General features: G+C 36.9%; 1 protein-coding gene across 5 annotated transcripts in view; it reads left to right on the plus strand.

Annotated features, from left to right (window-relative positions):
- VRK1 (VRK serine/threonine kinase 1) overlaps positions 1 to 11472 on the plus strand; it is a 54539-nt gene extending 43067 nt beyond the window's left edge. For 4 of the 5 annotated variants that reach the window (XM_064659113.1, XM_064659109.1, XM_064659111.1 and 1 more), the window contains 2 exons: positions 4 to 97; positions 10155 to 11472. In XM_064659113.1, coding sequence (XP_064515183.1) covers positions 4 to 97; positions 10155 to 10237 — 177 coding nt within the window. In that variant the 3' untranslated portion in view covers positions 10238 to 11472. Of the gene's footprint in view, positions 1 to 3; positions 98 to 1229; positions 2082 to 10154 lie in introns of those variants that run through there. The other variant, XM_064659110.1, reaches the window with a different exon arrangement.
- The last annotated feature ends 5562 nt before the right edge of the window (positions 11473 to 17034 follow it).

A 17034-nucleotide genomic window follows, 5' to 3' on the forward strand; every position in this document is an offset into this window, starting at 1 on the left:
CAGAAAAGAAGAAAGGCAGCAGCTGCAGCCAGTGAGAGCACTGAGGCAGATATGGAAGATACAGGAAGTCCAAAAAAAAAGAAAGCTACTTCTTCTAGTAAGTCAAAAGATTGTTCTGACAGTCACATGTACTGGTGTGGCAGGATACCTTGGCTAAGGGCCAGACTCCCACATAGCTACTCACTCCCCTCCTCAGTGGGACAAAGGGAGAAAATAGAATGAGAAAACTCATGAGTTAAAACAAAGATGGGAAAATTTATAACTCTTTACTGTTGTGGGTAAAACAGACTCAACTTGGGGGAAATAAATTTAATATATCACAAATTAAAATAAATTTGGGTAACAACAAAACCAAACATTAGGAAAACACCTTTCCTTCCCCCAGGGTTAACTTAACTACTTTACTCTAAACTCGTCTACCAATCTCCCTGTTCAGTGCAGGGGACATAGAGGGGAAGTGTGCTGTGGTCACTCACTACATAGCGTTTTCTCTCTGCTTCTCCTTCCTCCTTACATTTTCTCCCTGCTCCAGTGTGAGCTCTCTCTTTTGGACTGCAGTCCTTCAGGGGAAAAAAAAAAGAAAGTGGCTCTGTTTCTTCAGGAAATACCCATTTTCTCCAATGTGGGCTCTCCCATGAGTTGCAGGAGCTCCATCCTGGATCCTTCATGAGCTGCAGGCAATATCTGCTCTGGTGCAGTGGAGTACCACCGCCTCCTCTGACTTTGGTGTTCCCTCTGCTGTTTCTCACTCTCTTCCCTGCAAAGCTACTCCCTATCTGCCTGTCAAGTGGTTTTTTTACTTTTCTTAAATGTTTTCACAGAGGTACCACAAACAAATTTGGCTCAGCGTTGGCCTACAGTGTGTTTGTTTTGGAGCCAGCTGGAAAGGGCTGTGTCGAACACAGGACAGCAGCTGGTGTCTTCCCACAGAGACTACCTCTGTAGCCAGCCTTAGCTTACCAAAACTCAGCCACATGGCCACAAAATACCCAGTAGAACCATTTACTTGTAGCAGTTCAAGTGCTTTTGATCTTTCATAATTTCTTTCTAGATTAACTCTAATAATGTTGAAATATTTAAACTTTGTGTGAGAAAGGATTATGCTCCACTTACATGCTGCCTAAAGCTGGTAGAATTGCTTGGTGATAAAAATTGGTCACTGAACTGTGTTCTTTTGCCATTGTTCATTCTCTGCTCCATTCTCATTTCTGTCATTTCATCTTGTCCAGTTCATTGCTAGAAAATGCTGACTCTTCAGGATTCCTCATCACAGCGTGTTAAAGCCAAGGGCTAGCAGCAGCAGCTTCCAAAAGCAAGCGTGTTTGAAGTCGAGGAAAGGAAATTTTCTATAAGGATAGAAAATGCTGAAGCTATTATTTCCACATAATTTGGCATAGTTTTAGTGTTGTCTGGAAAAAGTCATGGACAGACAAAGTAGGATTATTGAAAATCCGAGATCAGAAATCTTCAGTAGATCTGTGTAGGGTAAGCTGTGGTGGGTGTCCAATTAAACAGGTTTCTGGATCTAACTTTCTAATGCCTTCATGTAGATCTGAACTGGTTTCAAGTAATTGCAAAGATATTTTTCCTAAAGAATTTTTGATTCATACTTTCAAGTAAAATACCAGATGTTGTCTGTGGTCAAGTAGTCTAAAAATAATAAAGCAGTAGCTGAAATCTACCCTAAAACAAATCTGCTAGTTTAAAAAGGGTTTGGTGAAGGAGTCTGGCAGGATGGGAAACTGTAACCTTTCAAACACAGTAGTAATATTGATAAGGTATGGATTTACCATAGTATATTTACTCCAACTGTATGGTACAAAGTATAAGGAATGAAGCTCATGTTATTTCACCAAGTGACACTACTTTGTTTGTTTTCAGCTGTTCATATTATAGAATTCTAATCATTAAAACCAGTGACTATTTCTCTTACTTGAAAGTCTTTTGAATTGTTGACTTCAATTTATTATGAATTCTCTAGTCTGTCAGTGGCTGAAAAAGTGTTAATTGGATTATATTTTCTTTCAAGGCAATACAATTATATTATGCTGACATTTATAGGTTTTTTTTGAATAACATTTTAGATGTTATTCAAGACTTTTTAACAAAATATTTAATGCAGCTGACTATTTTCTGTTTGTGATTTAATACACGTGTGCAGAACATACTTTCATTCTATATAATACATTATATACTTTTTTCCTGAGATTGTAGGTTGCAATTCTCATAGAAAGAGATGAAAAAGAACTCGAGGAATTGCAATCCAAGTGGTAGCATCAGCTTTTTGTAAATGCTGAGTTTTTTCCACAGTAAAGATACTGGGGAGGCTGTATATATTTTCAACATAAGCTTGAATTAAAAAAGCCTCTTCTTGCCAATTCAGTAGAGTTAGAGGTGAAATGGTTCTAATTTCACCTTTTTATATTACTCAATTTAATGAATACCAAGTGGGGGGAGTATATCAAATGATTTCAGGTGAAATGTGATACATGTATTTATCCATTCGGTTCTCTCCAAATTTGGAATTAAAAACTTTACCACCTATTACATGATTCATAAACTTGTGTTAAAGGAAAGGGCAACTGTTTCATAATCTTCTGATTTTGATGCTTTTGATAATTTGAAAACAGCTGATCATTATAGAAATGCTTACAGCTGACTAGTTTTTTGTTATCATGGACTTGTTTCTCCATTACGTGATTAATCCTGTGACTAAAAAAGATTCTGAATTCCAGTAAAACGGGTATTTTCTTGGTACTTCTTAGTTGTAGAATTTAAAGTTTAGTCATACAGGAACATTTTAAAAGTTCTTGAAATTCTATTTTATCTGTTTTCTAAGGGGGATAAATATGGTGGGATAGGGATTACTCTTCAGATATTCAAACAACATCTCAAGGAGTGGCAAGAGGAGCTGTGCAGCCTCTTGCTGTTCATCTCATCAGTGTTAACTATATCTGACTATGCAGTTTTTCTAATCCAGTCCAAAAGATTAGTTGTCCCCAAAAGATCCTGATCAGCTGTGCAGCACTTGGAGTACTCCAGGATGCTCAGTGGCTACAGGGACTCTGCCAGTGATTAAATCTGCTGGGGCTGGGGAGCCATCAGACTTGGTGGAGGAGGAAGAAAGAATGGCACTGAGAAAGGACAGACATCTGGAAATTCTTACTTCTGCCGTCAGCTCTCCCTGGTTGTTCTCAGCATAAGAGCGGCCACATCAGATGAGGTCATTGAAGGCCTTCCAGTCGTGTCAGCCACTAGTGTTTCTAGAGCTGTCAAGTCACTCTTCTTTTTAAAAGAAACACAATTTCAGAAAGCCCTTGAGAAACAAGTTCTGCTGTACTTCTGAAATAAGTTGCACAAAATTTGGTGGAATTCTTAAATTGATTTTTATTTATATTAACATGTTATCAGCTTTTTCTATTTTTTTTTTTCCTGTGATAACTGCAACCCATGGGCTTTCCTGAAAGGTGAAGTTTTACAGGGTATCCTTTAGAAAGTAATATGGATGATGTTGCAATAATGGATGATATTAGCCAATGTGTCTTCACTAGGAACAATTCTGTCAGAAGACAAGAAGTTTTTTTACCACTCTGTTACAGCTCCATTTGCAGTATTAGCTGCCTTCATGTACGGTAGTAAAATACACAGAAAATACACAGGCTTATAAGTGATGGTACTGTTAAAGCAGAACACCAAATTTTGACATACACTGTATGTATGCACCAACGCTTGTGCAGGGGTGTAGTGCATAACATTAATAGGATTAATATGCTTATTTTTGATTAGTTTGTTGGAATAGGTAGATAGTATAGGCATCTTCAGTGAAAAATCACACAAATTCTGGAAAAACAAGAGTTTTCTGAGAATTTTTGAATAATCCTAGGTTGAAAGCTATAACAGAAATAAAACATCTACCCCTGGCAGATTTTTTTTTTGATCTTGGGGTAAATGTAGATTGGATTATAGCAATACAGAATTTTTTTAGAATAGCCTTTTTCATTTTCTATTGTGAGTTTTTAGGACAGTTTTAGGGTTTATTAATTAGGACAGTAAAAAGAGAAATGCTGAAGTAGATATGGCAATAAAAGTACTGTTTTTTTAAATGTACTTTTGAGTAGTCAATACTACTAGGGCTAGGAATCCTGCATGTCTGTATTGCTGGATAGTATCTACCACGTCTAGACCTTAACTGGGGTTTTTGGTTACTCCTGCAGTATAAATAAAGAACTAAGTGAACAGTTCCAATCTGAAAACAATCATACTGATGGATTGGTTAGAAGGCATTCCCAATGAAAGTTTAATAGTATTTCTCAATTAATAGGTACTTAGCTTTATGTTTATTTACATTGCATGGCTTTGCATAAATCAGTATCTGGGTTATTGTCTTAAATCTTTTTTTCTTTATTAAAGCAAGATTTATCACTTAATGTTGGATTAAATCTTCACTTTGGGGAATTTTTATATTTAGACAATTATTGGCCTTGTTGTCAAGCTTTAGGACAAAGCAAATCATGTTGTTTTTTGAGCTTGTTTATGGTACCAGTTGATACTTGTCTTTCTACTCCATACCAGTGCCCACATTCTAGGTAGATTTTTTAACCTCATAATCTTATACCCTAAAAAAATTTTTTTTCTGCAAAATCTGTACTGCACAATAGTTCTAATTGTGTTATTCATCTTTCCTTCTTGTGAAGGATTTGGTATTACCTAGGATCTGTAACAGAATCCAGGAGTAAGTAGGTATTAGTCTTAAGACTGGGTATCCATCTCTGTGTCTAATCACTGAAAGATCTGTCCTGTTCTTAGCCTTCCCTTACCTGTGTCAGGAATGTTGCATGTTAAATGTTCTAGTAGAAGAGTTACATGATCTGGTTAAAAGCACATGCTGTGATGTTGTACCTAGAAATTAACAAGAACATTTGGGTTTTAAAGCAGAGAAATACTGCTTTTGGTTGCCTGCAATAGTGACAAACTCACTTCTGTATTTTTCATTAAGTATATTCAAACACAATATGTGATCTGCCTTTTTATGGCCTTCCCCAAGATTGTCTGAGAATCTTTAAAAGCTATTTAAATTAGAAAAGGTATGGTAGAGGGTACTTTTAAGTATAAAGATTCTTAAATATTACGGTTAGGAAAGAAAATATATTTGGTTTAGATTTAACTTATCTTTGTGGTTCTTCCCGAATAATAGTTTTTCTTGGCAATTTGCAAGTGACAAATTCAGTGAGAAGCATCTTGAACATGTTCCACTTATCTTAATAAAGAGATAAAATTAATGTCCAAGATGTAAAATATGGGAGTGTTCCTGTGTGCTCCTGTGTCTGCTTGGAACACAGTTTTGTACTTAGTCTACCATTATATTTTAAACTTATTTCTGTTTAATATCTTCAGACCATTTCGAGCACATAAACACATTTAAAATGTAAATAATTGAAGTTCCTTGTTACACTTCATGGGACTTTGTTGTGTTTGATGCTGTAAAAAGTATTAAATTAAAACAAAACACCTTCTGAAGAGTATTTTCCATGAGTAAGGTTTTGTATAATGACTTTACATGTAGAACTAAGTAATTTAAGAAAAAAAGTGATGTCTGCTTTTTGTGTTGTTTTCCTGTGACCTGAAGATGTATTGCAGTATGCTGAACAAGTATTGCAATTCAAACTCAGATATATAATTTGCAAGTGAAATTTTTCTACAGGAAAGAAAAACTGTACTACAGTGACTCAGAATTTTACAGGGAACTAACCTTTTTCACGATTGCAAGTAATATATTTGAATTAAACTTTTTTCCTCCTGCAAAAAGAGGAGGACTAGTTTTAGACACATTCTGCATGGAACTGCTTATTTATATTATGTGTGTACAATTGTGTTTTGGAATGTCTTCAGTAAAGCAATTTTTTCAAATAGAAGTAAACCAGTTTCAATTTCATCTGGAATAATTTTATATTCAAATTTTTTAAAGAACACTCACAGATTTGATGTTATCTGTAAGAAATACACAGGCATAAAGTCATCAGATAATACACTCTTGTGTTCTGATGTTTTTCCATATGAGAATATGAGAATATTCCGTATGAGAATATTTGTTGCAGGAAAGAGAGGACTTGGAAGAACAGAGTACCTAAAGTACCCATCCCATAAATTTACAGACTTTTTTCTCTCTCATTCCCACCCCACAATCATATATTCCTTGGAATTCAAGTCCATATTTGCTTTCTTCCAGTCCCTTTGTTCTTTTTTCCTGAGTCATATTTCTGAATTTTTTGTAGAAAAAGAACTGCTGAGATAAGAGAACACATCAGCTAACCAAAACTACTATTTGTCACCCTTGCAATTTCTTCAGCAGCCTTCAGAGTCCTGAAAAATTCTTGTTTGAGAAGTGTTATAAGTTTTTCTCAGTTATGCAGGGGTTCCCTGGCTGAGTTCGGAAAGAGCTTGTCCAAAGACTTCATTCTCTTCCTTATCTCATCTTCTTGAAGGAAAGGTAGATCTTCATTGGCACCATCTTCAAGCTGCTCAAACTGCTTTGAGAATGGTGGTTAACTCTCCTTAAATGCTGCAGCCTGGCTTAAATTCCCATTTGATGTTTGCAGCTGGTTACTGAGTGTAGTCTTTCAGCTTCCAATACTGGAAATATTTTTTTTCCTTAGTCCTTCCATATGTAAATAGCAATTCCATTCTCTTGTTTCCCTTTTCAGTTTCATGATTGTAGAAGCCTTCTAAGGGGCAGTTGAAGGAAAATATCTCCCAGAGAGCCATCTAGCAAGATGACTTGGTTATTTGATATGAACAAAGACAGCTGAAATATATAACTGAAGCACATTTTGCAAGAGAAAAGGGATACTGTGGTCAGTGGAAGAATTTTGAGTAACTGGCAGTCCTAAATTTATCTGCTTTGGAAATCATGAGTCCATATTTAATTCCTTAAATTAGTAACAAATTATTCTTGGGATTGATTTATTGCACTGAGATCTGATATAGTGGCATATGCAAGGTCACATCTAGTAGACTAGAGACAGCTGTGTTAGGTCAGTGGCCCTCTCATTCCTACTTCATCTCTTTTTAGGTTAACTATGGCAATTCATCATATTTGGCATGAAGTTGCCAGCATTAAAGAAATGTCAGTCCTGTCATAAGACTGTCCCGCTGTGGCACACTGGGTGTCGATACAGAAATGATGATTAAGCTTCAAGTGTGTGGAGTCTAGTCTGAGAACATCTCTTCCAGAAACCACTTGAGAACTCTCCACCACATGTCCCACCACTCCAGATTTACTGACCTTTGTTTCTTAAAGGGTTAAACATATAGCAAAATGTGTGTATAAGGTTATGCACATGTGTGCACAGACATTAGGTTTAGAGTTTTTTTTGAGAAAGGAAACCTCGTAATGTCTGAAAAATGTACTAAACCACTTGGGCTTTTTTCAGGGCCAAAGATGTTAGCTCTGTTGTTTAATGGTGATTATTATAAGTCTAATTTAAGAGCTTGCACAGACAATTGCTGGAACTCTTCAGGCATTAGCCAGAGACTGGCATGTACTCACCCTTTGTCAGGTGTAAATTCAGCGTATGCAAGTGATGCAGTTGCTAACCTCCAGCGTGCCTGCTATTAGATATTTTTCACTTACCTGATGTTTGCCTAGAGTCTAAAATCTGTGTGTGGTTCTGTTTTCAGATATTCTGACCTATAATGTACCTTAAAAGTCACCATTAACACCTAAATCATACCTATTTCATCTGCTTGGTAGCTGTGTTTTCATGTTCAGAATCTCTCACTGTCCTCCTTTCTATTAAAGAAGGCAGCTAAGTGGGAAATGTAGGACTCTGGTTTTACCAGAGAAACCTCTGTTATTTTATAGAAACTTTCATTTTTTTCACTCGAGCACAGTTGTATTTCTCTTAGTTGTAAGACTTATGTGTGTTTCTAAAATGGTGTATGGAGCATTAGAAGACGAGATGAGATGGGACATCTATATACCAGTCTAATCAATTTATATTGGTGTTAATCTTGACACATACCAAAATTTTGTCTTAAAACCTCTGATTAAAATTCTAAAACATCCCTGGTCAATACCACTTGTAATACTTAACTCTCCTTACTACTACAAAGGATTTGATAAGGCAGATTCTTTTCTCTAGATGTTTGTGGTACCTAATACGAATTTTCCTTAAGCTTAGTAGTTGTCCTAGACACTATGGATGTGAAAATAGCTAAATAACTCTCATTTTATGCAGCAATCCTTTGCACATCACATCTCTCTTCCACTTTTTGGTACCTTCTTCAGATAAACTAGTTAAATTTTTTGTTTGTTTCTGTTAAAAAACTGGTTTATTGTTTTTGTTAAAAAGCTTGAAACCATTTTGTTCTCCATTTTTCTCAGAGCTTTCTTGAAGGATAGAGCCCAAAACTATACACAGTACTGCTGGGTTTCATAGAAATTGTTTGGTTTGCATTGTTCTCTGCCTCCTTGCTTTCCCCAAGTTTACTCATTGAGGTTGAATGATCAGTGACTCATACTGCTCAAAGGCTGTTGTCTTAAGCAAACAGCTTCTGTCTTAAGGACTTCCATGAAGCTCAATTCTACCTTTCTCTTTTGCCTGTACAGTTGACAGGAATGGTGAAATTACGTATAATTTTGCAAGCAAGAACTGAAGTAGTTAGGCATGCTGTCTTCAAGAAAAAATTTAGGATTAAAAAAAGTGTTAAAAAACCCCCAAAACAAGACTAGGAGATGAAAAACATTTCATCGTTACTGTATTTGTAAAAAGGTAGGGATTTTTATTATATATAATATTTTTTGTCAAAGTGACTACAGTTAAATGTGATTCACAGAAATGAGCTGTAGTGTTTTGTTTTCTTCCTTTCCCCTGCTAGTGGGCAAGAAAGAATCAAAGATCAGGCACATTTTTGTTATTGCTTTTAGATATGGTCTCTTTGAACAACCTGCTTGCCAGGTTTACTAGGAGTCTTACCTTTGTTAATAAAATATTGTCAAGTAGTAGCTTGAATCTGTAGGTAAAGTTACACTGATAGCTGAGCTGATTTAACAGCTTGATATTGCCAAACAAAAATCTTCCTTTTTTTCACCTGTGTGCCTTCCACCTCCCCTTCTATAAGCTTCATTCAGAATGCTTGAAGATGCCACACCTCACTAAACTACGAGAATACCAGACCAAAACAAATGGTTTACAACTGAGATAATTTTCTTCCTTGTAGCTGTTACAGTGCTGTGTTTTGGATTCAGTATGAGAATAATGTTGATAACACAGATGTTTTAGTTGTTGCTGAGCAGTGCTTACCCTAAGTAAAGGACTTCTCAGTTTCCCATGCTCTGCCAGTGAGGAGCTGCACAAGAAGCTGGGAGGGAGCACAGCCAGGACAGCTGATCCAAACTGGCCAAAGGGATATTCCACAGCACAGAACGTCATGCCCTGTATAGAAACTGGGGGAGTTGGCCAGGAGGTCCGATAGCTGCTGGGGGGTGAGCTGGGCATTGATCAGTGAGTGGTGAGCAACTGTGTTGTGTATCATTCATAGGCTGGGGTTTTTTTGTGTGTGTGGTAATGCCTCTCTTTTTACTTTTATTATTACATTTTACTTTATTTGAATTATTAGACCCTTCCTATTTCAATCCATGGGTTTTTTTCCTTTTTCTGATTCTCCTCCCCATCCCACTGGGAGGGAGGGTAGGGGGAGTGAGTGAATGAACTCTGCGTGGTAGGTAGTTGCTGTCTGGGGTTAAACTATGATACCAGGTTATGAGCTGGGTCACCTTAGCACAAGGTCCAAAGAGCACTAAAAATGGCTTAGTACTGGAAGACATTATAGAACTAAAAGTTGCCACGTGGAGAGGAAGGAGGGGTTTAGATTTTGAGAAGGATCTGATTCTTTTGGTGAAGGTGAGCTAAAAAAGTGGCTCAACTCCATGTAAGGCTACTCTTGGAGAAGTTGAAGTGTACAACGTTTTTCAGGAGAAGATAATAGCTGTAGATTCTTCTATGTCCATGTTTTGTTCCCCATCCCCCCACTCAAAGTTCAATGAATGATATGAGTTGATCTATCCTCTTAAAGGCTAAAAGTATTTTCTTGTGATCTGTTTTTGCCATTTTATTTAACAAAAGGTCTGTATTTTTGTTTTGTTTGAATTGCAGATGCAGTAGCTACCAGAACCCGGAAGATGACCTCACCAAAATCCAAGAAAAGCACAGCAACCAGAAAGAGAGTCCAGAAGTAAATAATAGATGGAGTGACAAATTAAGTTGCTCTGTGGCTCATTTCTGGTTGGGTTTTTTTTGTAGCACTGGAATCTTTTTCTTTCCTTTTTAAATGATGAATCCTGTAAAAACATGGACTGCTGTTTGTACCTGTTTTTGAAGAATAAATGTTTTATTAAAATATTTGCATAATTTATGTATAGTTAAATACTAATGCAAAATTTTGCCAACTTTTGAAGTGGGGATGCATTTTTATTCTTTATATAATGAATTCTTGTCTTAAAGGCAAACTAAAAGAAAGTGCTTTTTTCCTGCTTTATAATGTAGAGATAAAGCCTTATTTAATAGTTTCATTACGGGTACTATATGGGGAACAGCAGTGTTGCATCTGATTTCTCCTAGTTTTGAGTAAAGTCTTATTGGAGGTCACTTAGAGGTACACTGAGATGAAGCGTGAAACAGCAGAAATATCTTTTAAATGTTTCTCAAGTGTTTGAATAAAAAACAGAACGTAAAGCAGACATCACATCCTTCCATTCTAGTTTGTATAAAAAGCATTTAAACAATTCTTTGGAAGACAGGTAGTGAATTTTAGTGATTTTTTTGCATACTATTTGTGTTCGTATCACTTTTCTAATTATTCAGAGTTTCTCTGGAAAGAAATAGACCAGACACAGGGCCCAGGGCAAAGAAAAGAACCAACCAAAAACCAATGCTTATTCTCAACAGCCCCCTCAGGTTTTCTTTTTATATTAGTGAAAAGGCTAGAAAAGTTGTAACTGTGAAGAACTTTGCACAGTGTCTAGTTCCAATGAAATATTGACTCACATCTGCTTCTCATAACAACATAATGGTTTACCTTTTTTAATAGTTGAGGAGCATATAATCTTCCATATCTTTTGTGAAAGTACTTCCTTGCTTAGCTTTGAGTCTTGAGAGTTGTAAGTCAAAAAATAGTGTTGAATTTGTGTGAAATACCGCTACTTTTAATTTAGATACTGCAAAATGCACATAATTAAGGCATGAGCATCATTCTTATCAGGGAGACTACTTTATGAAAGTTTGGTAAACCAAAAGGAATCCATATGAGCCAATGAACATTGTATTTGTGTGGATGTCCAGCTTGCTTGATTGTATAATGTCTGGGTAGCTACTCACTAGAATAAGTATGTTTTAGCATGAAATGTTGAATGAATATGTTTTGTAACAAGGGAATCAATTTTTTTGAAATAAAACTGGAATACCATATTTAAAAGGTCCTTTCTCTTTTCTGTTGACTGCTACACAAACTCGTTTTCCTGGGGTATTAGCAAAGTGTAGCTGACAACTTTTAAGCATTCTCTTTGTTTCAGATGTAAAAGTAGGGCTGCTAAAGCCTCTCGCATATTTAAAACTCCTCGAATCAAACTATCATTTTAAATGACTTCGTTTAATCATTTTGTTCAGAAAGTATGTTACACTATTCTGAATAGCTATTGTCAGGAAGGCATATTATATTCCCTTGCTTGTCACATACTCAAAGTTAATGTCTTCTTTTGTACTTCAGTTGTTTGACATTTTATTTTTTTAGTAACTTATTTACCAGTAAACTTCCTTTCTTTACTTTCCTCGTTTTCAAGGAGCATGTTTTATTTTGACACTACCAAAGCCAAATGCAACAAACACAGACATTTCAGGATATCTGAAAAGAATGTTTTGAGGTGCAAATTTCATAAGCCACCCCTACCTCCTTCCACCTCAAAAATGTCCTGGAAAAAGATGTCCTGGCAAGTGTTCTGTGAAGAAAAAAGGTCCTTTCCATTCTAGGCGAATGTTGTTTTAGGGCTTGTCTCTGCTCACAAGACACTGCAAAACTACAAGGCAAGTTACTGCTGTAACTGCTGTGGTGTTTAAAGCGTGGGATGGTCAGGAGGAGCCAGGGGAAGGCTGTGATAACACCCGCAGTGCTGCCGTATGTATGGCATACAGTGTGTGCTTGCACACACATGTTTTTGCTGCTTTGCAGAGCACTGATGGGGAAATACACCACTTTATGAGAGGTGGAGGGTGTAGTAGGATTTTGTTGACATCCCTGTTTGAAAGTAAAGCCCGTAACACAAAAGAGGCAAAGCTGCCTTTAGACTGCATTTACTGCTCTTGATGACTCCAGTTGTGTGTAAATATTAGAAAACAGCAGGGTCCTGCATTCCAAGAATCACTTGAGCAGTGCCATGAAGACAAGTGTCCTTACTAGTATTGTAGTCATACTCCCAAGCTTTCCTGCTGTTTCTAATCTGTGCGCGCAGCCGTGAAAAAACTGGACTGACATTTACAGGCACAGCAGGGAGACACTTGAGCAGGGAATGTTAAAGACTCCGCTACCTATGTTTCAAAGTGGCCACCATACATGATAAATCTTCACAGGAGAACTAGTCGGCACTTCAGCTGATGCTGTAATGAGGATATTGATAATGAAGCTCAGAATGCTTCTTTTAGTGCTTGAACATTTTGCAGACAGATTGTTTATATTTTTCCCCTAATTTAAATTATCTGGTGAGAGAATCAAATTCAGGATGGGTATAAGATATTTTCTAGGTGGTGCTGATTTGATAATTTTTACAGGATTATTCCCCAATAAATTAATATCAAATAATAGCATAATTCCCAGTACTTTCTGCGGTTAGCATTAAGAAGGGGGTCAGTTGCTTTCCTGAATAGTTTGACAGACTTTTCTCACTGTTTTGTCCCAGTGAGCTGCCAGATTTGGGATCCCATAATACCAGTAATGCAATTAGGTTTTCTGCACGTTGTCTGGTTGACTTCTCAGTTAAGAGTTTCTTTCCCTTTGGGAATAAGACTAGACAGACTGTCATTTGCTATTACTAATTCTGCTTAGCATTATCACTGGAGCTTTTTTGTAATTAGCTATCTTAGTTGGCTCTTAAATTTTAATAGCCAATTGAAGCTACATTTTAGCCAAGTTCCATATCTAAATTGCATTCAGTCCATTAACAAAGTTGGTTAAAAGCCTATTAAAACAAAAGCCAATATATGGTGGTTAGCGCTTACATCTTTGCAGCAGTAGCAGTACCAGCTTCCAATGAATATTCTCAAGAAACAGCACTTCCTTCTACCAAAAGAAGTCACGAAGAATGACCAAGATTTCTTTTGGGAACAAAGGCTGATTATGCAGAATAATTGTAGAAAAAATTAATAAATTGAAATGTGTCTTTTCTGGAAGAAGGTGGGAGAGATGGCAGGGGGAGATGCAGAAGGGGGCAATTAATGGTTCTGCTCAGATTTGACAGGTTCTGGAAAAGCCAAATAAACAAAGTGATGTTTTTCTCCATTTCAGCTGATCAAAATTATTAGCAAAACCATCTGAAGCACCTTCTGGTGGAATTGTCATCTTGCTGAGTTTAGTTTGTAAAACATCCTGCCAGACATTAAAAAAACTGTAAGCATGCCAGCACATAGGCTCAGAGCACTGCTTCTCTAATTGATAGACCCTATAATTTTCTTTTTTTACTGAAGACCATGGCTGGATACCTCAGCCTCCCGAGTAATTTAATGTAGCACCAGTCTGAATTTTTTTATCACTAGTAGCATTTGTTTAAATTAGATTTTTCTCCTCTTTTCTTTCTTAAGGTGTAGACAGGAGATTAACAGCCTTTGGTTCATAGTGTGACTAATAATGTCTTTTTCTGACTTTCCTGCTTTAAAAAAAATCTTTACTGTTGTGAAGACATCAGATATTAATACTGCTACAGCTTTAATGGACAGTCTACTAGTTGCTGATGAGATGTTTCAAGTGTAGTTTGCAGTGCCCTGCATAGGTGATGATAGGTGAGTATCAGTAACTTTGTCGTCGGAGGTGTGAGGCAAACCCCAGATTGTGTCTGAATAACCAGTATATAGATTCTTTTACTAACATATATAGTGAGCCATCTAAATTAGAGTTTACAGAATGTAACAGTTCCATGTAAAATGAGACACAGAGCTGGTGCTCATTGAACATGAGTGGCTTATAGGTGCACTGTAACATCAAACTGTAAAATCTCTGTGGCAATAAGTGCCAATTCCTTTGCCTCCCATGATGTTTTGGGGGTGCTGGGCTCTTTGCAATGATGTGGTACTCAGAGGGAAAAGGAATCTGTTTTGTCTACCTCAAGACTGATTTTCATCATGTCCTGTCTCATAGGCAGAGAGAAAGCAGATGTAGTGTTATCAACTTCTTTGGAAAGTCCTAGAGTCCTATTTGGGAATCTCATGGACAGCTTTATGCAACTGTATGCTAACTCACATGCATTTCAGTTTTCTTCACTGGTACTTTCAAGATTCAGCAGCTGAAGATTTAGAAATGCGATTCCGTGAATTCTTTGCTTCATTTTAGGCCTTAATCTCTGTGGATGATACCGCTATAGCACCATTCCAGAGTTTAGAAAAATGCGACAGCTCTAGCTGGGTGCTACAAATGGACTAATTTTCTCTGTGTGGATGTACCATGTTTTTAAATATGAAGTCACAAGAGGGTTTCACTTGTACTTTCTAGTTGTCTGTGTTTCTTATCCCAACCAAAACCTATTTTCTTCCAGACTGGTGCATACTCTGCTCATGTAGTCTTCCATGCCAGATTTTAATGCCCTTGCATTAGTTCTACTGCGTACAAATACCTGAAGTGTTGTCAAATGGAACTCAAATTCCGTAGCTGCCTAAGCTGCTGACAAGTGAATCCTGACAGCTTTTTCTTTACCATTGTGAATGCTGCAACAAGTCAAAATTGAGGTTTTGCATTCTCTCAAGGGTACCCCAAAGGGTAAAAGAGTTGTGGAGGAACTGTCATTTGATGGGAGAAAGCTTGCCTCCCATATTTTTACCCCTTGTCTTAGAAGGTCAGCTTTCCAACCCTGCAGACCTTAGCTGCTGTGATGGGCTTTCATAAGTATACTCAAAAGAAAACTGATGAGAACACAATGAGACAGCTGTGAAGTACAGTAGAAGTGACAAGAAAATATAATTTTTAATGAACTTTCCTGAACTAATTCCTTTTGCCAGACCACTCCAGACAGGAAGAAGCTGGCACAGTGGTAATCTGCATCTGAAGCTTCTGAGCGAAGAAAAATACTTCCTTGGCAAATGAAGCAAGAAACACAGAAAATTAAGGATTAATATGTTCATTTATACAGAAGCAGTGAGAACACAATAACATGAAATACAACCAAGGAGGATGCATTGAAAAGACAAAAGAGCCCTGGAAGGGAAGGTACTTAGCTTTGTTCAGAATGCAAACTCTAACATGCAGTTCTGGGAATTGGTGAATAGCACAGCTTAATGTTAAAAGAAATTGCTTCATACCACAAGAAATACACGATCTGTGTCTTGAAAACCTGAAGGTACTTTCCTTTCTCTTTCTGCCAGGAGAGGAGTGGAACACTGGATCTACTTGAATGTAAGTAATCCTCCAGCTAATTTTGTCTATCTGCTGCTAAACCTGAACAAAAAATAGTGTAAGTAATAAACTGAATTCCTTTGACAAGGAATTCCTATCTGAAAACAGATATATCTATAGAAAAAAAATAATGCCTTTATTCTTACATTCTCACTAATCTCTCATTGTGGAGCTGTTTCCTTTGGAATGTGCAAACGTGCAATCCCTAACTCACTTCTAATAATGCTTGGTGATAACCATAGCAGAAAGTAGATAGTAAACAGCACCATATTTAGCAGACAAGGTGATGCTGAAAATATCTGAATGGTTCCTTCTATCGCTGACAGCTGATCATCAGTAATTTCTAGTCTTTGCAGTTTTTTAATCAGTGTGGTCAAATATGGAAGGAGGCAGCATTTGAAATTCATCTCTTATCCAGACCAGGTATCACCTGATATACCTCTTTGGAGACTGGCAACAATTTTTGCCTTTATTATTTTTATACATGAACTGGTTCATGTGTAGCAGCGAGTTGTCTCACAGATTGCTTGTTTCCCTTCCTCACGTCAAAGCCCTCCTAAAAACAGTTTTAAAATTTTTCATCCATTTCTGGTAAAAGCACAGCCCAAGGTTTTCTCTAAATCTTTCCAGCATACTTTGTTTCTCTGCATGGAAACTATTCTGTTTTGGGGATGGATTCCAGTTGTTTGTATGGAAAGCCTGACCTTTCAGAGGTAGTAGTTCCTAAAATATTGTTGGAAGCCAGTAAGACCTATGGGTAACCAGTATCTCTGAAAATCAAATTCATGATTTCTAAAAGTGTACCTTTTGCCTGCAAGGAAGATAATGATATTTTTGGCTGTTAAGCACGCTGCTGAATTATCCTTAAAGATTTGAATTAGAAGTAAAATTGCAAGAGAGGCCCTAACAAGGAATGAGTATTTTATAAGTGAAATTAATTGCACACTACAACACAGTAACTGTTAAGCTAAACCATGGAACTTGGGCTTGAACTTGACATTCCTTGATTAACTAAGGGTGACCAAGGGAATGAGGGACCGCAGGAGTGAGAGATAAATATATTGAAATGTATTTGTGTTTTTGATGTATTCTTCACAGTTTTTTGCATACTGTCTTTTTTATAAGCTCTTTCAAGAGGTGGTTGTCTTCCTACCCCTCTGTGTAATACCTGGTGTACTAGACTGTGGGAAGTTGAGTACCTGTGGTAAAATGAATTTCCTTTTATTAGTTATTTTGCTTACTTCACAGCAAAATGCATCTTCCTTCTGCATTTCAGGGGATTTTTTGATTATTTAACAAGTAGTTATTAGACTAATTGTTTAGCCTCATTAGACTAATTATTAGCTTTGAAATTCCTGTTGCCCTGAAAAGCACTGAAAATGAGGGGAG

This window comes from Pseudopipra pipra, chromosome 6 (genome assembly GCF_036250125.1).
Source record: "Pseudopipra pipra isolate bDixPip1 chromosome 6, bDixPip1.hap1, whole genome shotgun sequence".
In the NCBI taxonomy this organism is placed as follows: Eukaryota; Metazoa; Chordata; class Aves; order Passeriformes; family Pipridae; genus Pseudopipra; species Pseudopipra pipra.